Here is a 25618-nt window from a genome sequence, read left to right as displayed (position 1 = left end):
ATTGCAGGAGGGACAACGGAGGCAAGGCATTTGGGGCTCCAGCTCCCAGCATCCCAGACTGTCGGCCAAGGCGGCCGAGGCTTCTGGGAGCGGAGGTCCAAAAGCTCTTAAAGGGCACCCTTTGGGGACCACTGCCTTAGACTTTGTGAGTGTGCGGAGAAGGGGTCGTCAGGCTGGACGCTGTTCCAGGAAGCGGTGGTGAGTCGGTGGGAGTTGCAGCGTGGCTGGCGGCGGCGGCCGTCTTCCCCTGTCTCTGCTGCGTTCTTATTAAACTGGCCAGCATCATGGCTCCCCTCCTCTCCCTCCTGTTACCTCTGTCTCTTTTTTGCTCCAAGGAAGGCAGGGCTGCTGCAGGGTGGGCTGCTTGGCTTGCGCCCAGCCAGCAGAGCCAGAGGAGCCCTTTGGAGCCTGCCTTCTGGCACGATGGGCCAGTCCCCCCTGGCCAGCTCTGATGGACTCTGGATCCCTTCTGGGAGAAGAGCAGGGTGTGGACCAGGGAAGGGGAAGGGCAGGTTTGTAAAGGAACTGTTACAGAATCTTAATGCTAGAACATACAAGCTTTCCTCTTCCGCCAGTGTCCATCGTACGGCTCAAAAAGAGGCGTATTTATACCCCGCTCTTCAACCCTAAAGACTCTCAGAGCAGCTTACAGATAGTTATTCAGAGGGTTCCCTGCCCTCAGGACACAGAAGGAGAAGGGAATGGTGATGGGGAAGGGGATCCGGTCCAGCAGTCGGTCCTTCTCTCCCTCGGAGGCCTGGGCCATGGCAGATGGACTGGAGGGAGGGCCCTTTTTCTTGCTCTGGCCAGGCCTGATGGAGTTGGGCCTGCCTTTTGGCTCCCTCTGAGGATGGAGGATGACAGATGGCATGGAGGGAGGGCTCTTCTTCTTCATCTTGAAGATCTGTCAAACTCCAAACCTTGTAGACTCTTGCGCCAGTCTAAGATGGCGCCTAAAGAGTCATCTGACTGGTCTGATCTGTTTGAATTGGAAACCAGGAGGTAGAAAGTTCAAAGCTCTGTGAGCTTGTTATTCCTTGTTGTATTCTGTGATGTCCACTTGTGGAATTATCATCTATAAGGTCCGAGTTGACCTACAACCAATTAACCACTTAGCCTAGAGCTGGCAATTAATTCAACTTTGGGACTAGAGAATTCCCATTCTTTAGATGTGATGTGTTTTTGCTTCTTTGCTTTAAAGATTCCAGATTACCCCCCCCCAACAAACACACACACACACACACACACACCTTTACTTTGAACATTTACTTCAAATCCTTAGTAGGCAGCTTCTGTCATATAAAAGAAAATCACCGGAAAAACAGTAGAGAGACTTTCAGTAGCAATAAAATGTGCCGTCATATAATAAAGTAAATTGCGTTCAGTTTGGTGTAATAACATTCTGAACAGATAAAATGATTAACCAGTCAAAGAGCAGCAGTGCTATGTATGAGGGAGGGAGGGAAGGCATCATATATAGGAAAGAGAAACTCAGGACAAGTAACTCTTTAATGCCTCCTTGGAGGGTTGTAATGACGGGGCCAGATGAGTTTTACAATCGTGAGGCCACTGCATTTAAGGCCCTTCTCTCAAGCCCACCAGCCAAAGTGATCTTACTGGAGGGTGACCTCTGAAGATGATCTCCAAGGGCAGGCAGTCTTTGCAGAGTAGTCTGGCCCCAAATAATTTAAAAGTCAAAGCCTTCCCTTCAGATTGGGCTCAGAAACACACCAAGAACTGGTTCTGTTGACATAACATTGGTGTTGCACACTCTGACTGCCCTGATCCTACCAGCATCTTAGCAGCTGTGGCCTGTCCCTGATGATGCTTCCAAATGCAGCCCCACATACAGAGCATTGCAGTAGTCTAGCCTGGATGTCATTGATGTATGGATAAGTGAGGCGGATGGTTATTCAGTGTGATTGGCTCCTTCAAAATGGAGCCTCTTTGTTGGCAGGTGGGATCCTTGTTTTCCCAGAAGACAAAGACGAAGCCGTCTTGGGCAACCTCTCAGCAGGTGTTCAGACATTCCTCACACGGTGTGAGAAAAAGCAAAGGCGTTCCACACCCAGTTCTCCTCTGCAGGTGGTACAACTTAAGGAGGTTACTCTGCTGAGCAAAGGAGCAGCTTTTGGGACAGCTCTGCCTGGGAGCCTTTGGAACTTTTGGTGAAGTGGAGACAGGGGTAGAACTGTGGGCTGGGCCTGCAATTAAGCTGACTCCTTAAGACTCCTTGAGCCAGAGTACGTTCTGAAGAGTGCTGTGGCTCCAACCATTTCCCCACCACCATCGCTGTCCTTGGGGCAGGTGCTTCCGCTAGCTAGTTCTAGATCTTGGGTGTGATTTCCAGCCTTGTGAAGTGGTGCTTTGTTTCCTCAAGAGTGCTCAGCAGAAGCTGCCTGACTGTTCTGTGACCTGGGCTGCCCTCCGTGTTTTTGGAAGTTCAAGTTCTCCAGAACTAATAAGGAAGGAACCAGAGTCCGCCATGCTGGCTGTGTGGACGGTGACCCACTCTTGGGGTTACATTTCTGTCCCAGGAGGTACCATTAAATGTTTCTTAAGCACCACTCAGTCAAAAGTGGGTCATGGAACCTGCTGCCCAGGGTGCGGCCAGGACTTGGGCTGGAGCCAGAGGAGATGCTGGAGCAGCAGCAGCAGCAGCGGCGGCGCCCTGAGCAAACAGAAAACACATGAGGGAGGTTGCATTTCACAAGGGAAACACTGTGCTTTAGGGGAACAAGGAGGGGAGCCAACACTGGCCTTGATCTGCCTGTCATGACTACTGCTGGGAGTTGGACCTGGGCCAGGTGTCCATGGCTTCCTTTGGAGGGGTGGCTGTGGTGGGTTTGATGGTGACAGAGGAGGGCCCTCACCTCAGTGAGCAAGAATTGTGGGGAGGTAGGGAGAGGAGGTGTGTTTGGCATGAAGCTCAGGCGAGGATGATGCTGTCAGAGGTGCCAGTCTTGCAGAAATGACCCATCAGCTGCAAATGTGCCCCCCTCCTTGCCCAGCAGCATAAGTCAGTGCCTTGCTGTCTTAGCACCAAGGGCAAAGAAGAAAGGGGCTTGCCGGCCCCAAATGTGTCAGAGTGCTTAGGTCATGGAAGGAATGGAGATGGGGCCTGAGGTTGCTCTATAGCACTTTCTCACAATTTCTCCTGTGTCCCGAGAGCAGCCTGGACCTGCCTGGGTCACTAGAGGACTCACCTTCCTTTCTGCAGCCACCGCTACCTTTTGCCTTTTGGCAGCCAAAGTCTCTAAGGTCCTTGCTCAGCACCAGTTGTGGGCTTCACTTGAAAGGGCTCCCTTGTTTCCACAGGGCCCAGGCAGCCTGAGTGAGAGGCCATGCCAGCATGTGGCCGAAGGTGTGGAGGACAGCTCTTGGGGCTTCCTTTCCTCCCCATGGTATGGTGTCCTCAATGCCTGTGCCCAGTGGGGCAGGAACAAAAGGCTGCTGACTCGCTCTGCTTAGAGGGAATGGGAATAGAGGGGAGATAACAGCTCCAAGCATGTCTAGAACAGGGCTGGGAACCCTGCAGACCCCTGCAGAGCCAGTGGGACTGCCTATCTCATCATGCCTCCTCATTGGCTAGGCAACCTGAAGTTTGCTGGGAGTTGCAGTCCACACCGTCTGGAGGGCCACATGTTACCTGTCTAGAGCTCCTTGCATGTAAATACTGAAAGACTGGGCATTCCTCAGTATCTGGTGTGTCAGCTGAGCCTGTATGCGTGTGTGTCTGTGTGTGTGAGTATGCACACGCGTGTGTATGGTCCTGGGAGTGAGCTTCCTCCCAGGTGGAGCGGCCGCAGGAATTGTAGCTGTGGGTCATGGGGAAGAGGTGTCTGAGGAGTCCCGGTTGGCCCCTACCCGCTGAGGGCCCCTGGGGTGGGTGTCCTTGTAGCTGAGAGAGGGGGCAGAGGAGGACACCCCTTTCTGCCCTTTGGCTGCAGAGGGGCCCAGTGCAGCCAGCTGGCCCTGGCGGGGCATGGGGCCACTCAACCTTTGGCTTCCCTAAGGGCTTTTTGGCTTTTGATCTGGGCTTTTGGAAGCTTAATTCCCAGCAGTGCTTGGGGGCCCTCCGCTGAAAGGCCAGCAGCCCCCTCCCCATTGTTGCTGCTGGGGGGGTGGGCGGGATCCTCCTCCCAGGCTCCTGCCCCACCTGTGCCCTGGCTTGGCTCTGGGGCTCTCTTCTTGGGCCACTGTGAAACAGAGCTGCCTCCCTGCCTGTTCTCCTGCCTTCCAGGTCCCCTCGCTTGGCCGCCCAGTCTGAAAGGAGATCTCTCTGCCAGGCCGCATTCATCTCACTGAACACCCGCCGCGCTTGCTTGTTGCTAGGGAGAACTTGTTGACTGCTAGAGTGGCAGCATGTTGGCCTTAATTGAATTACAGCTCCCCTTTCATGCCACCTTTCATGCACAGAACCAAGAACTCCTCTCCCTTGAAGCAGGCCATGCTGCAAGTGGAGCAGAGCCCACTTTCAGGCTGGACAGCCCCTCTGTCCCTGTCTCTTTTTCCTCCCTGACCCAGAAAACAGCAAGCAAAACCAGGGCCGCATTTCACCCCACTGGTCATGCCCCCCCCCCCAGCTGTGTTTCCTCTAAGAAGCCTCTGTCCAAAGCGGCTAGTTGGTCTTGAGCTGGCAAGGCGACCAAAAGGTAGGGGAGGCCTCGAAATGGAGGGAGCTCTGTGGACCAGTTGCATTCTGGATTCTGGCACAGCCCACTCCACCCTTTTCGTTAAATGTCCCCAAAAGGTTTGGAGTCAAGCTTTGCCCTCACAAGGGGAGCAAAATCTTTGCCTCCCAATGTGGTGGCGACGGCTCACCTGCATTTTACTTCCTCCTCCCAATAGCAATGCTGAGGGCGTGAAATGGGGAGATGAAGGCAAAGGGAATGGTCCCTTGGGGCGCTATCTCTGGGGTGGTTGGGGCTGCAGTGCCAGGTGGCTAGAGATCCACCCCCCACCAAATAACAGGAAGCACAGACCCCATTTCGGGTGGTGAGCCCAGACTTAGGGAAAGCACAGCGGGAGAGGGGGAATCACCTCAGTTTCATTTCTGTTTTTGAAATGAGGAAAGGGCTTTGCTCCCACTATGAGTGTGGGTCTCTCTTGGCTGGCTTCTTTTCTGGTGGATCCATGGTGGGGGGGGTGGCCAATCCCTTGCAGTAATGCACACACCCCACGAATGTGGCCACGGGGCTTCTCCGTGGGCAGGAACTTGCCCTGCCGGCCTGCTCCTGCCTCTCCTCTCTGGGTGCGGCCAATCTCTTTGCTCAGGGCAGATCGGCCTGCGAGCCCCAACCTGCTCTGCCGTCCTGCTGCCTCCAGGTGAGTAAGCATTTTATAAGCACCTCGGCTGTCTGGCTGGTGAGGAAAGGTGGCCCAGGAGGGCTGGCACCTCTGCCGGTGTAGCCTAGGCCTGGAAGGGGGGCAGATGCCCACTGGGGTGGGGGCTTCCTCCCAAGACCAAGTCAGTGACCTCGAAGCCAGATGGGGGTCTGGATGAAGAGGCAGTAGTGATGTAGACCCCCTTTCCTCCTCCCCTTGCCCTCCTGAGGAGGAGGAGGAGGATGACGACGACGAGTAGGGTGAGATGGCTTGGGCCATCTACAGGCACAGATGCACCCTGCAGAAAAGCCACCCTTCCCCCAGTTGCATATGCCTGGTAATGCCCATGGCCCATTTTCCCTGCTTTTCCTACTCTTTCAAGGCTGGCAAATAAATGCTGCAGATCCAGGCTGCAAGGATCTCCTGTTTCAGTCTATGAATATGGTGTGTGGGGGGTGCATGGGAGAGGAGGAGCCACTTTGAGGTGCCCTTGCGGCTCCTGCCAGGAGGCATCATCCTCGTCTTCCTTTGTGTTGCTGGGTTTTTGCCCAAGCCCTCCCTCTGTCTGGAGGGGCAAGTGTGGGCTGCATTGGGGCACAACGGGAGGAGGAAGAGAAGGGGCAGAGGGAGGGGGCCCGGGGTTGGCCAGCAGCCTGGCCTCTGTTTCTTCCCCGGGAACCCTAAGTCTTGGACTAGGAGCTGCAGATGTGTGTGTGTGTCTGGGGGTGCTGCTGGTCTGCTTTCAAGCATTCTCTGGGAGTATCTGTTGGAGGAATGAACAGGGAGCCTTAGGAGGGCCTGCTGGTGGTGGCTGGTGCCTGACCCTCTCTTGCAATGGGGGAGACACCTGTGGAGGGCCTGTACGTCTGTCTGCAGGGACTCTCTAAGGGCAAGGGCCTGCCGGCCTTGAACCAGGAGGAGGAAGAGGAGGAGGCAGCTGAGGCAAAAGCTGGGAGGGAGGGGGGATGGATGGCTCCAGCAGTGACCAAAAGAAAGCCTACTACCCTTGTCCCTGAGAGGGTGGCACTAGGCCAGCTTTTGGACTTCTCCTCCCAAAGGGAAGGGGGCAGAGATGTTCACACAGGATTCAATAGAGGGCAGAAATGGTGGGGGTGGGGGCTGCTTCATTCTCTGCTCTGGGTCTAAAATGCCACAGGGGACCTGTTCCCCGAGGTGTTCATGGCCCCCAACTGGGAGGAGGGTCCCATAGTTGTCTGGACTAGAGCAGAAAGGGCCACTTCCTGGGGTACTGGGAAGACTTCTGGTGGCCAGTTCCCCACTGGGGCCCTTGAGGACCAGCAGAGAGGGGGCACAGGCTGTCTTTGCAGCTCTTGCTGTGCTGGCTCAGGACTCCGCACCTGACTCCATCTCCATCTCACTGTCTTTCCCTGTGCCCGCCACCCCTGCTTTTCCACCCATCTGCCATTCTGTTCTATGCAAAAAAAAAATAATATGCTGACCTGCAAGGTGCAAAAATACAGCAAACCAGGGGATATAAGCAGTGCCCATGGAAAGAATTGTCATTCAAAAAAGGCATGAAATGGAGCCCCCCCCCCCCCACGGGGTCAGTTCTGGAGATGCAGCTGAGTCTACTTGGTAGCCTCCCCAAGCCTTGTCCTCCCAAGACTGGTAGAGCCTCCCTTTCTCAGGTGTCTATAGACAAGGACCTTCCTGTGCTTGGGAGGGGGCTTTTGGAATGGGCCAAAGCTGCTGCTGCTTTGGCTGAGGAGCCTGAGAGAAAGTGCTTGTTGAGGTGCTGGAAGAGGCAGGGAGGGAGGCAGCCAGTCTCCTCCAGGAAGGCTGCCATGGAGACAGAGTGGGATGGGTTGTGATGATGCCTCCTCTTCCTCTCTGGTGCAGCATCTTGCCTGGTTTGCAGCCTCTCTCAGGGATGCTGAGCCATCTCATCTGGCATATCCTTGGCCAGCTCAGGTCCGGCTGCTGGGGGACACAGGGGCTAGGGGCTGCCCCTGCTTCCAGAGGGGAAGTTTATCTTCAGGGGCCTCTGCCCACCTACCCAGTCCAGTCATGGAAGGCAGTCCTAGCAGTTTCACCCTGAAATGGAAGCACTCAGACTGAGATTTGCCCAGCTGGAGAATATTCCTGAAAAAGTGGGGGGCAGAGGTGTGGCATAGGGGTGGTCTAGACTGTTGGCTGTCTCTTGCCCTCAGTGGCAGAAAGTCCGAACTGTGAGCCTGAAGTCATGCCCGATCCCAGTTCATGTTTCTGCTTTTGCCGAAAGCCCCCTGAAGGGAGACCAGGGCCTTTTTTTCAGCAGGTCTGGTGATGCCTGTCTTCATCCCAGTGACCTGCCAGCAGGAACCAGCTCCTTAGCTGGCCCCACAAATCTGCTTAAGGGGTTTTGCATAACCCAATTACAAGCCGGCAACTGGCAGGTGACCTGTAATTAAAAGGCAGACAGGGGACGGGGAGCCTGGAATCAAGAGACCTGGGCAAGGCAAGGCACCCCCTCCCCATCACCAGGAAACATGGGGAGGGGGGAGGGGAGTGATGCCCCTTTGGCCTTCAGCAGTGGGGCAGAAAGCCCAGCGCCCTCATCCCACCCCCTGGATGTGCCTGAGTCCCTACATAGACCAGGCTGGGAGTGAGTAATGTCTGGGGAGAATAAGACCCTTTCCACAGGAGGTGTAGGTGGAGGCAGTGTGGTTCTGGGTCTTCCCACAGGTCCTCCTTGGAACCCCAGTTGGGACCCCAGCTTCTGGGGTGTAAGGATTTTTTAGGGGAAGCCTTGTCTGAGTGCAGGGGGCCCACTCCCACTCATGCACACGTGCACACACACGGGTGGCGTGGGCAGGGCCTGTGGAGAGCACTGAGCTGTGCATGTGGGCGGCAGCACCTCCATTCTTCCTTTCTCTTTCTCTCTCTCTCTCTCTCTCTCTCTCTCTCTCTCTCTGCAGTCTGACTCACAGCCGCCCTCCAAACTCTGAGTTGGTTGAGGGGCTCGCCTTGGCGCCCTTCTCCTTCCTTCTGCCTTCCTCTCTCTTGTTCCAGAGAGCCAGCTGCTGTGGGCCTGCCAGCCAGTGTGCCAGTCCTAGGGTGCTTTTCCCCCCACACAAAGTTTCTCTGGAGTTGCTCAGTTCCAGCAGAGCCCCCCACCCATCCACCCTTGCCTCTTCTTTCCTTATTCCTAAATGGATAGTGTCTTTCCCCTGAGTGCCAGTTCCTCAGTGGGGGCAACAGATCCAGAGGTCTTGAGTTCCTTGGGAGAAGGTGCCTTGGCCTTGACCAAACCAGTGAGTGGGCAAAGAAACTGGTGGCTTTAGAGGTTGGCAGGAGGGGCAACAGAGCGCGTGTCTCTGGCCTCCTTTGCCTAGGCCTTATGAGCTCTTTTGTTTGGAAGCCTAGAGTCCAAGGTGGACAGAGAGTTCCAGAGCTCCCTCAGCAAAAGGTCTCTTTGTCCCACAAATTGTTTGGTGGCTGCAGGGGGGTCATTCTGGGAGCCACATGCAGAATCTGGCAGGCTGAGGCAAATTAGACATGTGTTTGTGGAGTGGCAGAGGGGCAGCAATTAGGAGTGCAGTTGCCAAATGGCTGAAAACATTCATTCATCCTTCATGGGAAGTCATGCAAAAGGCAAACTGCATCACACCAGGAAATTGGAGTGGGCAACTAGGATTCCTGCTGGTATCCCCTCTGGATAAGGGGAGGAGGTGGGTGAGCTGCAGAGGGAGCTGAAAGCCAGGACTCCTCTATGCCCTCCAGTGAGGAAAAGGAAGGCTGGGTTTTCCTAGGGCATCTGGTTGCCACACCACACATCCCTGGTTAATCCATGGGACTCATTGCCACATTGGGCTGTCATAGCAGTCAGCTTCAGTAACTTTTACAGGGCTGGGCAAACAAGTTGATCGGTCATTGCAGGCCAGAGGATGTTTGCTTGGATTGGCAGCTGGGGATGAAGGCAACCACAAAGGCGAAGTGGCACTGATTCTCAGGACATTGGGCGAGCTGTTCTGAAGCAGCAGGGAGCTGGTGGTTCTGTCTTCTCCCCAGGCATAGAGGCCACCCTGACACAGCTTCCCCATCTGGCCTTGAGCAAGATTGTCTCTTCTGCAGCTATGGACAGAGCCTGACCTCTGTGAACAAACGTAGACATGTTTGCAAAACTTGCCAAATGAAACCAGAGTTAGAAGGGTCCCCAGAGTCAATTTACTCCAACACCTTAAGAGTGCAACTGCGTTCCAAGACATGGGGCCTGAGGAGAAGGGTGCTTCTGGGTTGGGAGTAGGCAACACTGCCATTGAGAGACCTGGTGAGGATGGGAAGGGTGTTGAGACTCAGTCTTGTCAACGCAGTCTGGCAGCAGCAAGTAATGTTGGGTCGCCCGCCCAGTGGGTTGCGGAAAGTGTCCAGTAAGGGTCAAGAGGCTACTGAGAAAATACCCACAGCTCCAGATTTCCTTGGGCTGGGCATGACAGGAAGGGGGTGCACTAGCCGGTCTGCTTGGTTTGGGTCAAGAGCAGGGGGTCCACCTTGAGTGGGTCAGGATGTAAAGTAGGGGAAAGCCAGGGGGTCAGAGGCCGGCCTGGCATTTTAGGCGGGGGGGGGGGGGCAGGCAGACAGGGACAGGTCCCTTCAGGTGTGCTGGGAGTGTTTTGTGTGTGGGTTGCTCACGGGTACCTGTATGTGGGGCATCTGGCCATGTCCCCCACCTGCCTGGTTCTTTGGCTGCTATTTTGAGATCTGCAGCTCTAGTTTTTCTGTGAATAGAGGTTGAGGTTTTTTCTTTTTCCTTTCTTGTCTTTTTGCCTGGCCCAGATGCAGGAGAGGCCTCAATCAGCAACTGAAAAGAGGCTTCTGAGTAGCTGGGTGACCTTATGCTGCAGAAGGTTTCACGCTGGGATGGAAAAGTTTGGCTTTCGTAACCAGAAAGGCAGGGACAGCAGCAGCAGCAGCAGCAGTAATGCCTCCCTCTTCCCCCTTCAGGGAACTGGGCACATGCCACTTATTTTGTCTGCTTTGCCCACATGCACAGCTTCTGCAGCCTTCCCCATGTTGCCCCCTCCCCAGTCAAAAGTCAAACACAGGGGCCAGAGGGCACATTATGGTCAAACACTGGGGCCAGAGGGCACATTATGTTTGTGGGCACAGTGCACTGTGCTGGCCTGGGCCCCAGTGTGGGCTTCTTGCTCCAGTATTAGCTTTGGATAGCCAGACAGTGATCCTGGGCTGTGCCTTTCATGCTCTCCTCCTTGACAGAGCCCATAAATTGAGATCGCCCCCACCACACACCTGTCGACATGAATTTCAGAGGGTTTTCTTAGGCAAGGAATCCTCAGAGGTAGTTTTGCCAGTTTCTTCCTTTGCAGGAGAGCCTCCAGCACCTGGGATTCCTTTTTGGTCTTCTATCCAAGGACTGTCCAGGGCTGACCCTCCTTAGCTTCCAAGATTAGTGGGGATCTGATGGTGACTTGAGAATATTTAACTGTTGGGGGGGGCAGTCAAACATTTGGGCTTCCCTGGTGTGCTTTGGGGGGTTCTCTCCGAGTCTCTCTTGAGGGGACCTGATGCATCCAGGGGCTCTGTTCTCCTGGCCAGCTGGCCTTCCCTCCTGCCTTCCTCCTTCCTGCTGGGAGCTGCAGCAGGTGCTTCAAGGTGCTGCACAGAGACAGCTGCCGCTGAGAATCTGGATGGTTCACTGCCCTGCAGATGGCAGAAACCAGGAAAATGGAGGGAACCCCTTCCATACACAGATATACTTCCTCCTATTCTTTTCTTTCCAATTTTTCTAGTAGAAAAGAAAAATTGAAAATTTTGAAGAAATATGGTGGAAAGCTGTGATGAAAAGAGATGAAAATATTGTCTCTTTTGGAGGGAGTTTTACTTATTCAGAATACCAGGAACTGCATAGCATGATGCTTTGTGAGGTGGTTCCCCCACTTTGGAATGACAGTACTTGGGTCCGCTATAGGCATGCAAAATACACAGATCCATCACGCCGCTGAGGAGTTTTCACTGTTGAGTTACACTTCCCATCCCTTTGACTGCATACGGCTGTTGGCTGTTTCTCGCCAGCTAGTATGCCAGAAAAGCCAGTGTGGTGTAGTTGTTGCAGCATTGGCCTGTGGCTCTGGACGCCACAGTTCATTTCCAATTTCTGGTGGCCCTAAGGCAAAACTACCACAGGGGTTTTCTTGACAAGATTTGTTTGAGGAAGTTTACTTTTGTCTTCCTCTGAGGCTGAGAGAATATGACTTGCCCAGGGGCACCCAGTGAGTTTCCAGGGCCATGTGGTGATTCAAACCTGCCCTTCCCCTAGTTATAGCCCAACACTCAAACCATTAGACAACATTGGCTCTCATGTCAAATAATACTGTTTCGTGAGCAAGGTTATGAATGAAGCCGTTTTTGCTACTGCAGGAAAGTAGATGATAAGTTTGTGAAGTCAAAGGCTTTCATGGCTGGCATCCATAGCATCTGTGGCTGGCATGATGGAACATCAGGAAGAAACTCTTCTAGAACATGGCCACATAGCCCGAAAAACCCACCCAAAAATGATAAGTTTGATATTAAAACAAGTATTACACATATCCCAGTTATCCCCCAAATGTCTGGAGTTTTCCCTGGAGTTTCTCCCTGGCCACCTGGCTCCAGAATCTCCAGAGATTGTCCTGGGCCCAGTGCTGGCAGCCATTTGCCGCTACCACCTCTATGGGCTTGGACTCGGGCTCCAGTCTTCCTTGGATCTGGGACAGATCCGGATGTGGCCCCAGAGGAAGCACACTCTCTCTCTCTCCTGCTGCCTTAATGAGAAGCTAATAATACTGGTCCTGGGGGAGGCAACCCACAGGAGGAGCATAGTTTGGAGGAAGGACTCTGCTGTAGCCATGGGGGGCAAGTGGTCTGCATGGGTCTGGTAGTGGTGGTCCAGAGACCCAGGGGCTGCCATCCAGGAGGGCAACTTCCTCTTTGCAGGCCCTCTGCTGATGGAGGGGTGAGGGTCAGTGTTGCCAGGGGGCCCAGATCTCTTCCACATGATCTGGTCCACTTTCAGCTTGGAGGGAAGAACAATTGTGTTCCACAGTGCATAGGATGGGAGGCTTTGGGCTACAGCTGGGTAGGAGGGGTGGGATCCTCCTTGTGGTCCTTTCTGACTCCAGGCTTTTCTGCTCAGGGCTGGGGAGTGGGGTTGTGGCTTTTCCACCAGCCCCTTGGCCACCACCTTCCACCCCTAGTCCTCTTTCCCATCCTAGCTCCGAATCCTCAGAGGTTCATGGCTGTCAGACACAAGATGGAGCTCCTGTCCCCACACCCAGCAACAAAGTGGCATGGGGTCCTGACCCTCATGCTTGACACTCTTGCACTGGAGGCCGGTCTGAGGCACAGGAGCTGGCCATCTGGGTTCCAGTCTCTTCCTTCCCTTCACTGCTTTCCCGAGATCCCTGCCTGCCTGTCCGCACATACCTGTGCGCTCTGAAGGGTGATCCTGCTCCCCTTCCTGCCTAGCAGAGTAGATCTTTCAGCAGAACATGGCTGGCCATACTCTGTTTGTGATTGGAAGAGTCTCTTTAACCTGTGGCCTTCTCTCCCTTGCAGGATCCTGCCGGCATATTTGAACTGGTGGAGGTGGTGGGCAATGGGACCTACGGACAGGTCTACAAGGTGAGTTGTGGGGGGGGGGGGGCTTCTGACAACTGGAGACGGGGGTTGCTCCCCTCTCCCAATTCTTGGCAGCTGAGCTTTGTATAGAAGCCCTCTTGGCCAGCTGTGGCAACCAGCCATGGGTGCCTTTTCTTCATTTTGCTGATATTAGATTTCCACCTGCCTGTCCCCAGGGGCAGCTTACAGAGAGTTAAGGTTATTGTGCCACAGATCCCAGCAGAGAGTGGCCCATAAGCAGCTGGCAGTTTTGGAAACCAGAGATCGGGGCAGGAACTGAATCAGCCTTGCCTTGGAGCTCAGGACATTCCCCCTCCCCAGATTTATCTTGCTTGTTGCCTCAAATGGGGTTAAAGCCCTAGGAAAGGCATGGAGGAGGAGGGGCTTTTTTTGTCCTGGATGTCTCAGCGGATCTGGGTCCAGGAGTTGCATACCTTAGCATTGCTGGCTTTGTGTGGTGGGAACAAGTCCTCCTTGTGGGCTGCCTGCAATGGGAGGGCAATCTGCTGCTGACCCATAGAGAGACCCCCTTCAGGTGTCTGATCCAGCTTCTGGGCCCTTCCGCTGCTGCTGCTCTTCTTGTATTCTATGTGGCTCTGTGTTGAGGCCTTCCATCTTACCTGAAGTACTGGGTGTCTTAAACATTTCAGCATTAGAAGATCTGACTGACCTTCTCCTTATGCAGGGTTTTGGGAAATGAGTCATTGGGTTTGGAATCACGGGGGCTTCTGGGGCAGCAATGGGAGGCATGCTAAGCCTTCCATCTGGCCTGCTTAGTAACTCTGGGGTGCTCTGGTTCCTGGTCTCCATGCCTAGCTTGCGTTCCTCAGCCCCACTTCTGCCCCAGAAGCAAGAGGTGCATCCTTCCTGCTGGTCAGACCAAGTCAGTCAAGGATGGGAGGGAGGGTGCCCCATTTGGAGCGGGTCCAGCCCCGGCATCACCTGTGTCCAGGATCAAAAGGCCTCCTGCCAGTTTATGTACTGGTTGAGAGGCACAGTGAGATTATTGGACAGTCACTGGGGTTGATGGGCATTGTGGTTTAAAATACTGGGAGGGCCATAATTTGGCAGAGACAGCCAGGCTTGGGGCATTCTTGGGCCAAGGAATCTGGAGGTTCCTCCTGGTTCCTCGCCAGCAGATCTGCCCTCCCAGCAGATTGTTCTTGGTACCTCCCCCCCCCCCCCCCACACACACACACTTTCCCCTTGTGAAAGGAGGAGAGATGGGGCTAGGCACCTTGCTCCCCCCCTCTAGGGAGCCACCCGTCTGTCCTCCCCCTTGCAGGGCTGAGAGTGACTTTTGAGCGCGTGCAGAGTGCCTTCTCCCCTAGGCTGCCTGTGGACCATGTGGCGAAAAAGCAGCCTCCCCTCCTCAGCAGTGCTTCTCTCTGCAAGGCAGCTTGCTTCCTCAGTCTCTGCGTCCCTGCAGCACTCTGCGCGTTCCCATGGAAACGCTTGCAGGGAGTTTTTTCTCCCCCTTGTGACTCCCCAGCCCCCCTCCCATGCACATTTTCTGGCACCCAGACCTCCCTGCAAGAGCAACTTGAGCTCAGCTTCTTGCTGGGGAGGGGAAGGGTGAAATGCCCCCTCCTCACCCCTCAGCAGCCCCCAGGAAGAGCTTGGGAGGGGAGAACCTGTACCTCTCCCCATGTACCTGTACTTCAAACAGGCCTGACATACAAGCGATTGGAGGCCATGGCTCTGATCCTCCTGGGAGGGGGGGAGACTGGTTTTCTCTGGGTGAGGGTGCTTCAGTGGAGGGGGTGGCGGCGCTGGGAACAAACCAGGTGTGCCAATTGCTCTTTTCTGCCTAAAGGCTGACAGAAAGACATACCAGGGATGCTTGGGAGTGGGATGCCCTGAAGTTGCCCCACAACCAGCCCACTGACCAGCACTCCAGTGTGGGTGTCCATGGGTGCTCCGGACAGTGAGAACCCACCCTTGACCTGGCTGCCCTACTTGCGGTTGGATGGTTAAATCTGGCCCTTTGGCTCCCATCCAAGCCTGGCAGGAACTGGACCTGTGAGTCTCAAAGGGTGGGTGCTCTGTCTTTGGCTGCCCCTTTTCTCAGAGCAGCGTTGCTGGTCCCAAACCAGTCCAGGATTTGACCATCTTGGGATTGATCTCTTTTCTGGCCTTACTCCCCTCCCCCGAAAGACACAAGGGGCTTGCTGGTCAGAAGGCCTCCTTTGCACCCTTTGGGTGGCTCCTGTCTCTCACACACACACACACCCTGCCAGGTACACAGTTTGAGTGGGCACCTTCCTTGGCTCAGGAATGGCAGCAGCACAAGGGAGTTCTTCGGGAATAAGTGCATCTTTATTTATTGATATGGGTCTCCAGTGAGTTGCAGCCCCTTTGTGGCTGAGAGGGGCAGAGCGTGGGGAGGGGGTGTCCCTATGAAGCCAAGCTCACCCCGTTGTCCTCACCAGCTTCCTGTGCAAGACATATCCAGGGCCGAAGTGTACCCAATCATCCTGTTCGCACAGCAGCAGTGGAACGGCAGACGGAGGGGGGGTCTCTTTTCCTCCGTGATGCCACTTGAAGGGAAGAGGGAGGCCGTTGCCAGGCGACGGCTGCCCACGCCAGGCTGCGTGGCATCTGAGACAATGCCAGCACATGGCTGAGGGCAGGGGCAGGCAGCAGCTGTGGCAATGCTTGTGGGTCTCAGTTCTTCTCTCCCTGCCCCTTCCCTCCCATTGTCAATGGGGCAGCAATGCTGGACAGCCTCTGGAGTGGGTGGGCAGGAGGCCAGTGCCCCTCCCTAGAATCATAGAGTTGGAAGAGACCACAAGGGCCATCCAGTCCAACCCCCTGCCATGCAGGAAATCCCTAGCACAAAGGAAGGGGCTTCAAACTGCTCTGAAGGCCTGGGCATGGGGCAGCCAAGTGGGCTTGGAAGAGAGTATTGTGGGGGAGAGCTGGGCCATTTGCATCACAGGTCAGACCCCCACCCTACATTGTGAGAAGAGGAGGCCTTTGATGGAGGGGGGGATAGAGAAGCAGCCCCTTTTTCTTTCCTCTACGGACTTGTCTTTTTCAGGCTCCCCCCCCCCCCCCTTTCCCCACCCCACTTCACAAAGACACACATTTTGTTCCCCCAGCCACCTCCAGAGGCAGGAAAGTCATAGAATCATAGAATCATAGAGTTGGAAGAGACCGCAAGGGCCATCCATTCCAACCCCCTGCCATGCAGGAAATCCAGATCAAAGCATCGCCGACAGATGGCCATCCAGCCTCTGTTTGAAGACCTCCAAGGAGGGAGACTCCACTACACTCCGAGGAAGTGTGTTCCACTGTCGAACAGCCCTTACTCTCAGGAAGTTCCTCCTAATGTTGAGGTGGAATCTCTTTTCCTGCAGCTTGCATCCATTGCTCCGGGTCCTAGTCTCTGGAGCAGCAGAAAACAAGCTCGCTCCCTCCTCAATATGACATCCCTTCAAGTACAGTGGTACCTCGGGATACGAAATACCCAGGTTACGAAATTTTCGGGATACGAAAAAATCCCATAGGGAATTATTGTTTCGGGTTACAAATGTTTTTTCGGGTTACGAAAAAACTTTTGGTGCTTTTTTCGGCTTTTTCGCACGGAATCGCGGCTTTTCCCCATTAGCGCCTATGGCAATTCGGCTTACGAAGGCTTTTCGGGTTACGAAAGTGGCCGCGTTACGAATTAATTTCGTAACCCGAGGCACCACTGTATTTAAATAGAGCTATCATATCACCTTTTAACCTTCTCTTCTCCAGGCTAAACATCCCCAGCTCCCTGAGTCGTTCCTCATAGGGCAAGTTGTTCTTAACCTCTCTAGCAAGCCTGAGTTCATTCTGTGCTTTGGCTTTTCTGACCTTATCTCTACACTTGCTAGCTATTTGTTTGAATTCCGCTTTGGTAATTTCCCCATTTTTCCATTTCTTATACATGTTCCGTTTCAAACTCATCTCCGTTGGAAGTTCCTTAGTCATCTATCCTGGGTTCTTGCGACATCTCCCATTTTTCTTTCTCACTGGAACTGTTTTAATTTGTGCCTTCAGTATCTCCCTTTTGAGAAACTCCCATCCATCTTGAACTCCCTTCTCTTTTAGTATTTCTGACCATGGGATCGCCCCCAGTATTTCTCTAAGTTTACTGAAATCCGCTCTCCTAAAGTCTAAGATGTGTGTCTGACTCTGCCTGGCTTCTCCTTTCCATTGTATAACAAACTCCAGGAGAACATGGTCACTTCCACCTAAGGATCCCACCACTTGCACCCCATTAACCAAGTCATCCTTGTTGGTTAGGATCAGATCTAAAATAGCTGACCCCCTTGTTGCCTCTTCCACCTTTTGGACCATGAAATTGTCTCCAAGGCAAGTGAGGAATTTACTAGACCTTGAGGATCTGGCTGAGTTTGACTTCCAACAAATATCAGGGTAGTTGAAGTCACCCATCACTACTACATCTCTCTTTTCTGACTGTGTGGTCATCTGTTCTAGAAAGGCATCATCCAATTCCTCCGTCTGACTTGGGGGTCTGTAGTAGACTCCCACCATAACATCCTTGTTGTTTCCCTGCCCTTTAATTTTTATCCAGATGCTCTCCTCCTGGCTTCCATGATTGATGTCCTGGATCTCTTCACTGGTGTAAATATCTCTGACATATAGTGCTATTCCTCCTCCTTTCCTGTTTGGCCTGTTTCTCTTGAAAAGGTTATACCCCTCTATTTCCAGATTCCAATCATGAGACTCATCCCACCAGGTTTCAGTGATTATTATTATTATTATTATTAACCTTTATTTATGAAGCGCTGTAAATTTACACAGCGCTGTACATGCAATCTTTTTAGTTAGACGGTTCCCTGCCCTCAGGCTTACCATATTTGCTTTGTTGTACTAGGAGTTCGAGTTCATCTTGCTTATTTCCCATGCTCTGTGCATTAGTGTAGAGGCATCTAAGACCATGTGTTCCCTTTACTTGCTGCTTGTGCAAGTTCTTTTGCCTCCCACTGTTGGGTCCTTGCACTGTTTGTCTTGTTCCCTCTCTGTCAGTTTGACTATCTTCTCCAGCCTTTTGGCCTTCCAGAATACTGTCTCCCTCCCCCACATAACTCAGTTTAAAGCCCTCCTGATCAAATTCTTGAGGCTATTGGCAAAAATGTTTTTGCCAACTGGCGTGAGATGCAACCCATCCCTTGCCAGAAGTCCCTCCTCATGGAACCGCAGCCCATGGTCCAAGAATCCAAATCGTTCTTGGCGGCACCATCTACGGAGCCAGTTATTTACATCCGCTATTTTCTTCTCCCTTCCTGGACCATGCCCTTCGACTGGGAGAAGAGAGGAGATGACAACCTGTGCATCTACCTCTTTCAACTTCCTACCCAAAGCCTCATAATCCCTTATGATATTCTGAAGGCTATGCCTTGCAGTATCATTGGTTCCCACATGAACCAAAAGAAAGGGGTAATGGTCAGTAGGCTTGACCAGTCTTGTCAGCCTCTCTGTCACATCACGGATCTTTGCCCCAGGGAGACAGCACACCTCCCGAGACATCTTGTCAGGCCCACAAACCACTGGTTCAGTGCCTCTCAGCAAAGAGTCCCCGATGACCACTACACGCCTCCTCCGAGGCTTAGCAGCGGCCGTTCCCTTTGGTGGAGCTCTCTGGGTCCCCTGCTCTGTCCCTGAGGTCTGTCCCTGCTGTTGTTCCTCATCATCCTTGATAGTAGAGAGAGATTGAAATCGATTCTGTAGCTGTAAGCTTACAGAATGTTCCCTGGTTTCCCTACTTCTGTGTGTGACCTTCTTCCAACTTCTTCTGTTGTGTGTGTTTCAGTCTGATTGTAGGGATGGGTTCAAATCCCCACATGGCCAAGAGATTCCTGGGATGGTCTTCAGGCTACTCGGGCAGGGCCTACCTCACAAGATGGAGGTTGCTGAAAAGAAACAGAAGAAATAGGACAGGGTTAGGGTTAGGGTTAGGGTTACCTAACCCTAACCCTAATCCTAACCCTTGAGCTTCTGGGGAAAGAGGTGGGTCTGCAGAGTGGACTTTGGAATATCTGCCATTCCTGGGCAGAATTTACCCAGGGAGCTTTCCAGATGGATTGCGGCCAGCAGGGCGACCTGCTGCCCTTCACTTGTGCTTCTGCTACCCTTTCCCTTGGAGGGGGAACCCACCTGCCCATCCTCCCACCCCCATTGAGTCCCTCAGCTCCCTCACCCTTCCATGGGTCTCTTGGGTGGGCTTCTCTGCTTTGGCCCTTGGAAGGGGAGGGGGCTGCCCTGCCTGGTGCTGGATTCAGGAGGGGGGGCAGTGAGGGGTTGACCAGAAATCAACCTGCACCCCCCCAGCCCTTTCCAAAGCCCCTTGTGGTGGAGGTGGGGGCTATTCTGGGCGATGGTTAGGGGGCCCTTGGGCTCCCTCTGCTGGTCTGCAGGGCAACTGCTTCCCTCACAAGAGGGGTGGAGGGGGTGGTTGCATGTGCCTCATAGCAGTTGCCCAGCCAAAAACAAGCATGACCTCTTGGCCCCCAATAGCTCACCCTCCAAACTGACGGGTGGAAAGGAAGCAGGGAGGCCCTCAGATGCCACAGCAGGAGGTTTAACACTCAGTAAAAGTGGCCAGATGGAAATGTTACTTATTTCTGTGTTTAACTCATGTTCTGCCTTTCTTCCAACATGGGAGCCGAGGCAGCTTCCCATCTATATTGAAATGCAACTAAAACCATGTATCATGCAACAGTCTCAAGTGGTTTCTGAGGAGGGATTAGAAGCAAGGGGTCAGTCAGGAAGGTCATGTTTGAGACCCAAAGTCATGGGAGACTTCCTCAAGGAAGCAGCCATGCCACTCAGGTTGTGTCACATCCAGGCACCTATCCTGCCAGATCCCACCTGTTGCAAGTGGGCCAGATTCAAGGAGTGGGAAACAATGCCCTTGAAAGCTTCCTACCTCCATGTGAGGATGTAGGCATCCAAGCAGGTCTCATGGGCCCAGGCTCACCTGGTGATACAGAGTGCCCCTAAAAGAGAAGAAGGATTTGAAAGGGGCCACAGAAAAGTCAGGTGGCCTCTCCCAAGGATACCCAGACTTGAACATGTGTCTGTGTGTCCATCTGTCCATACACAGGCGCCACACACACACACACACAGCCAAGCCAAGGAGGTGGAGAGATGGGCAGGGGGCTGGAGGATGTCAGCCTGTGCCTTGGAGGTGCACCTTATAGTTACAGGCATATATCAATTAAGAAAAGCTTCAACAGTCAAGCTCCTTGGTTTTTTTTTTTACAAAGACTTATAGTGCCTGCCCAGGGCCCTTTCCCTCCCCTGTCTAGCTGGAGGTTTTTAGCAGCACCATCACTGGCAGTATCAGGTTGCCACAGTATGTCTGCAATAAAGCTTCAGCTGGAGAAGAGCAGGTTTCTGTTCTTGCCAATCCTACTGTAGCTTTGTGGGCCTGCCTGCAGCTGGCAAGGTAAACAGCAGCTCTCTCCAGAATCCTTTTGTGAGGTTGCATGAAGAGCAAAACAGAGAGGAAAGGGGAGAGCAGATAAGCCTGCTTCCCCAGCTTCCCCCAGCATGTTAAAAAAGAAGGACAGGCCTATAAATGTTGTGTGTGCCTTCAAATTATGATGACCCTAAGGCAAACCTTCACAAGTTTTTCTGGGGCTGAAAGTGTGTGACTCATCCCAGGGCCACCCATTGGCCAAGCGGGGAATCTAACTCTGGTCTCCAGAGTCCTAGTCCAACACTGAAACCACACTGGCGTTCCACATAAATATAAACATGGGCACCAAAATGGACTCATAACAAGAGTGTGGGCTGGTTATTCCTGGACACATCCAAGTCATTTCCAGTAGGTCACATTGATTTTTTTGTTTGCTGATCTGGTTCTTTCATTTCAAACATGCCTCTTGTTAGTTTTGGATTTAAAAGTTTGCTGAAACACGCTGAACTACTCTCTTTCCTAGTTTTTTGATGTTGTTTCTGCCTCTGGCGCCAATCATTCAGTTCCCCAGGTCATGGCCAGGAATGCATCCACCTCCTTAAGTGAGGATTTCCTGTATCCTTATTTCTACCAGAACCCCAAGATCCACCCATTGGAACCGGGTGCCTCCAGTGCAGAGCTTCCCTGTGCAAAGGCCCTTCTTCCTTTCAGTGTTAATTGGTTGAGAAAGGAGTCATTTTGTTAGTGCTGTTGCTGAGCTGTTGGCATCCAGAATTCCTTGCCATTTCATGAGGGATCACCCAGAGATAAACCAGTCAAAGCCTGCTCTGGACTCTGACAACATTGACGCTGTCTTGCTCTCTTCCTTATTTCGCAGGGCCGCCATGTCAAGACAGGGCAGTTGGCTGCCATCAAAGTCATGGATGTCACTGAGGTATGGTGTGCAAGGCAAGAAGGCAAGCGGGTGTTGGGGGGAAACACGCTCCCTTGCCCACCCCCCTCCTGGGGATTGGAATGAAAGGTTTGGAATGGAGAGGGTTTTGGAGTGGAAGAGCGGGTGCAAACTCTTTCTTGGGCCAGAAACTGGCTCCCCAGCTGTGCCATAGCACTGGAGAATCGGGCCCTCACCTGTTTTCACCCCATCCCCACTCCCCCAGGACGAAGAAGAAGAAATCAAGCAGGAGATAAACATGCTGAAGAAGTATTCTCACCATCGCAACATTGCCACCTATTATGGGGCATTTATTAAGAAGAGCCCCCCTGGGAATGATGACCAGCTCTGGGTAAGAGGAGGGGCTCCATGTTGGCTGGGGATGGGGAGGGTCCCCGAGGCCATACTATGGGGGAGCCCATTGGGCTCCTCCTCTTCCTTGCCCCATCCCACCCCACTCCACCCACCATGGCTGGATTTTCAAGCAGGGCATCTCTCTGTCTCCTCCCAGCTGGTGATGGAATTCTGTGGTGCTGGCTCAGTGACAGATCTGGTGAAGAACACGAAGGGCAATGCCCTGAAGGAGGACTGCATTGCCTACATCTGCCGGGAGATCCTCAGGGTATGTGGGGGGGGGGGGGGGCTATCATTGTGGGGAGCCAGAGGAAGAGGATGGTTCTCAGATGAAATGGAGAGAGGGGCTTTGTTACCACATGGAAGGTGGAAGGCCTCAACAGGCCTCCAGCAGAGGCCCGTCACGCCTGAGGAAGGAGAGTTGCTGACGTCATCCCATCTTCTGCTTTGTGCCCCCGCCTGCAGGGACTGGCCCATCTCCATGCACACAAAGTGATCCACCGAGACATCAAGGGCCAGAATGTCCTCCTCACTGAGAATGCAGAGGTGAAGCTGGGTAAGTTGCTCTGGGAAGACCTGCTCTCACCATGGGCCCAGACACCTCCCATCACCCTTCTTGCTGCTGCAGGTGCCCATGGGTGTTCTCAGACCAGCAGAAGGAGAATCTCTCTGGAGCCTCCATTGTCCATGGAGGGGGGCTTCCATAAGCACACAGACGCTAGTCACTCTGCCTCTGTCCGGTTTACTACCATCTCTACCTTATGGAGTATTTCAGTCCAGTGAAATCCATGGTTCACAGAATTCTCTCATGCCCTGAAGCCACAGGGTTTTGTTTTTTTTTGGCCAGTGAACATAGTCCCACTCTTCTCTCTCTCTCTCTCTCTCTCTCTCTAGTTGATTTTGGGGTAAGTGCCCAGCTGGACCGCACAGTGGGGCGGCGGAACACCTTCATTGGCACCCCGTACTGGATGGCCCCAGAGGTGATTGCCTGTGATGAGAACCCAGATGCCACATATGACTACAGGGTAATTTTCTATACCTTTTTGCTTCAAGCCTGGCAGCTTCCCTAAGAACCTGGGGTGTGTATGTATGTGATGCATTTAACACCTTTGGGTGTCCATAAGAACCAGTGTCTCTTGGGGTTTCACTCATTAAAATGGTCCAGGGTGGCATGGGTAGCATCCAGCACAATGTGGCGGGACTGGGAGGATTGTTCAGTTAGAAGGGAAGAAGAGGGACAGGGCAAAGGGTGGAGGGAAGGCAGGAAGAGAGAAGAGGGCAGGAAGGCTTCAGGAGACAACCATCAGCGTGGCAGGAGAGGGCAAGGGCTGGCTGGAGGGACTTGCTCATGTGCTGACCTTTCTCTTGTTCCTATCTGCAGAGTGATATCTGGTCCCTGGGGATCACCGCCATTGAGATGGCCGAGGGAGCACCACGTGAGTGTCCATGAGGCAAAAATTGGAGGTGGGGGATTGTAAGAGCAGTGGAGATGGGGCCATTGTGTGCAAGCCTTGCAGGAAGTGCGGGGAGATCCAGTGATCCCATGGACAAGGGCCAGTCTGATGCCAGAGATCTCAATCCCACCCTCCTAACCAGAGTCCAAATCAGCCTTCCCAAATTCAGTGTGACATCCCACTCCAAACAGGCTTCCATGACTCCAGCAGCCTGGGCTTTTCACGGGGGGGGGGGCTGCCTGGTGGGCCTGGGGACTCAGGAGCAGGAGTTACAGTGGGTTGTGGGTGGACTTGCTTCCTCTTCTTCTCTTTCAACATGCTGATCCCTCTCCTCTGCTGTATCTTCCGGCAGCCCTGTGCGACATGCATCCCATGCGAGCACTCTTCCTCATTCCTCGGAATCCCCCACCCAAATTGAAGTCCAAGAAATGGTAGGTGTCCCTTTGGGGGGGGAGGAAACCCTGGGCTCTACCAGCCAGCAGTGGGGGAAAGCAAGAAGCCAAAGCCAGGTGGTGATAGGCTCTTGGAGCACTCTGGAGGGGCCTTTCACATGCCTGCCTTTACCTGAAAGCAGCTCTAGAACTGAGGCCCCTTCCTGCACCACTCAGCCTTGGCTGCAGTTCTTGAAGTTGAGCAGGGGCTTCAGTGCCAGTCAGCTGAAGCTGGTGACATTTTCTTCCTTTCTTCCTTCCTTCCTTCCTTCTTCCTTCCTGCCCTACCCACCATCCTGGCAGGTCCAAGAAGTTCATAGATTTCATAGACAACTGTTTGATCAAAGCCTACACCAGCCGGCCCCCAACAGAACAGCTCCTCAAGTTCCCCTTCATCCGGGATCAGCCGACAGAGCGGCAGGTCCGCATCCAGCTGAAAGACCACATTGACCGCACGCGCAAGAAGAGGGGAGAGAAAGGTAGGGCCTGGGGGGGGGGTGGCAAGACTGGGCTCAGCTGGGTTCTTTTGCCTTTGGGGGACCAGTTCCCCCTTTGGCTCCTTTGCTGCTAACCTTGCCTGTGTTGTCTCTGGGCAGATGAGACAGAGTATGAATACAGCGGCAGTGAGGAAGAGGATGAAGGACGTGGCGAGGAAGGAGAGCCCAGGTATTAGAGGCAGGGTTTCAGGGTGTGATGGCACTGACAAATGAACTCGATGCCCCACATTGGACCATGTGCCACCTGGCTACTCTGTCCTTTTGGGCTGTGTGTGGCCAGCGTGCTAAGGCAGGCCTCTTACAGGTGCCCCCTTTCCTTCCCTGTATCTCCTGGTTGAACTCTGGTTCTCAGCTCTGTTGGCATTAGCAAGATACAGCAGCACTAGTGGGGAGGGGCTGCCTAGTGTATTCCAGGAAACCAGGATTCAAATCCCTTTTGCTTGGCCATGGAAACCTACTGGGTGACCTTGGACAAGTCACACTCTCAGCCTCAGAGGGAGGCAAAGGCAAATAGCCTCTGCCAAAAACAACAAAAAAAACCCTGTGGAAGGTTCACTTTTGTGTCCCCATAGGTTGGAAACAACGTAAAGGCACACCACAACACAGTTAGGAAGCTGCCTTACACTGAATTAGACCCTTTGTTCACTCTGTCTAGTATTGTCAACTCTGACTGGCAGCTGTGGGGCTCCAGAGTACTCAGGGATGGCCACTTTCCCTTGCCTTTTCCGAAGAAGCCACTGGGGCGCTTTTTCCCAGTATGTGGGAAGTCGTGCTTATGCTGAATCAGAGCCTTAGGGGCCGCCTAGCCTCATACAGCAACAGTAGTGGGGCTCCTGGGTTTCAGGCAGTGTTCTCTCATGTCCCTCTGGTAGATGCCAAGGAGGAAGCCCATGACTTCTGTGTGCTGTGCCACCATGTGGGACCCCTTCCTCAAAGGAAACAGGGTCTGCTGTACCCAGCTATGTATTGCCACCTTAGACTGACAGCCATAGCTCCCTACGAGGGCTTCAGGCAGGATCCTTTCCCCAGAACTGCCTTTCTCCTGAAATCTCCCATGGATCCTTCCCTTCTGAGGCAGCCTGTGCAGTCTCTCAGTCAGCTCTTAACTGAGACTGCCCCTGCTTAGCTTTCTAGGTAAGGTGAGATTGGGCATGTCCAGGGTGATGAGGAACAGGACCTTGGCGCAAGGAAGCCCTTCTGCTGTGGGGCAGGGATTGGACAGCCTGGGCACTCTGCTGATCCTTTCCTCCCTCAGCTCCATCATGAATGTCCCGGGGGAGTCCACGCTGCGGAGGGAGTTCCTTCGGCTGCAGCAGGAGAACAAGAGCAACTCAGAGGCCTTAAAGCAGCAGCAGCAGCAGCTGGCCGCCCAACACCGGGACTCCGAGGCCCACATCAAGCATCTCCTGCACCAGCGCCAACGCCGCATTGAGGAGCAGAAGGAGGAGCGCCGGCGCGTCGAAGAGGTGGGCCCAGCTGAGTGGGGCGCATGAGGGAAGCCACCTTTGCAGATGGGAGGGCAGAGGAGAGACTGTCCACTGGTTGTTGTACTTAGTTATAGCCTGCCTTTACCCCAGCTGCTCCTG

General features: G+C 53.6%; 1 protein-coding gene across 14 annotated transcripts in view; it reads left to right on the top strand.

Moving 5' to 3' along the window:
• The window catches only part of MINK1 (misshapen like kinase 1), a 42564-nt gene that overhangs the window by 3913 nt on the left and 13033 nt on the right, over positions 1-25618 (top strand). For all 14 annotated transcript variants that reach the window (XM_042471961.1, XM_042471953.1, XM_042471952.1 and 11 more), the window contains exons 2-12: positions 12883-12948; positions 21243-21299; positions 21523-21648; positions 21808-21918; positions 22116-22206; positions 22545-22675; positions 23032-23086; positions 23457-23535; positions 23839-24014; positions 24132-24201; positions 25288-25498. In XM_042471961.1, coding sequence (XP_042327895.1) covers positions 12883-12948; positions 21243-21299; positions 21523-21648; positions 21808-21918; positions 22116-22206; positions 22545-22675; positions 23032-23086; positions 23457-23535; positions 23839-24014; positions 24132-24201; positions 25288-25498 — 1173 coding nt within the window. The remainder of the gene's footprint in view (positions 1-12882; positions 12949-21242; positions 21300-21522; positions 21649-21807; positions 21919-22115; positions 22207-22544; positions 22676-23031; positions 23087-23456; positions 23536-23838; positions 24015-24131; positions 24202-25287; positions 25499-25618) is intronic.

The sequence above is a fragment of the Sceloporus undulatus genome, chromosome 6 (assembly GCF_019175285.1).
Source record: "Sceloporus undulatus isolate JIND9_A2432 ecotype Alabama chromosome 6, SceUnd_v1.1, whole genome shotgun sequence".
NCBI lineage: Eukaryota > Metazoa > Chordata > Lepidosauria > Squamata > Phrynosomatidae > Sceloporus > Sceloporus undulatus.
The sequence above is the reverse complement of the archived record's forward strand: the minus strand, read 5'-3'. Positions and strand labels throughout refer to the sequence as shown.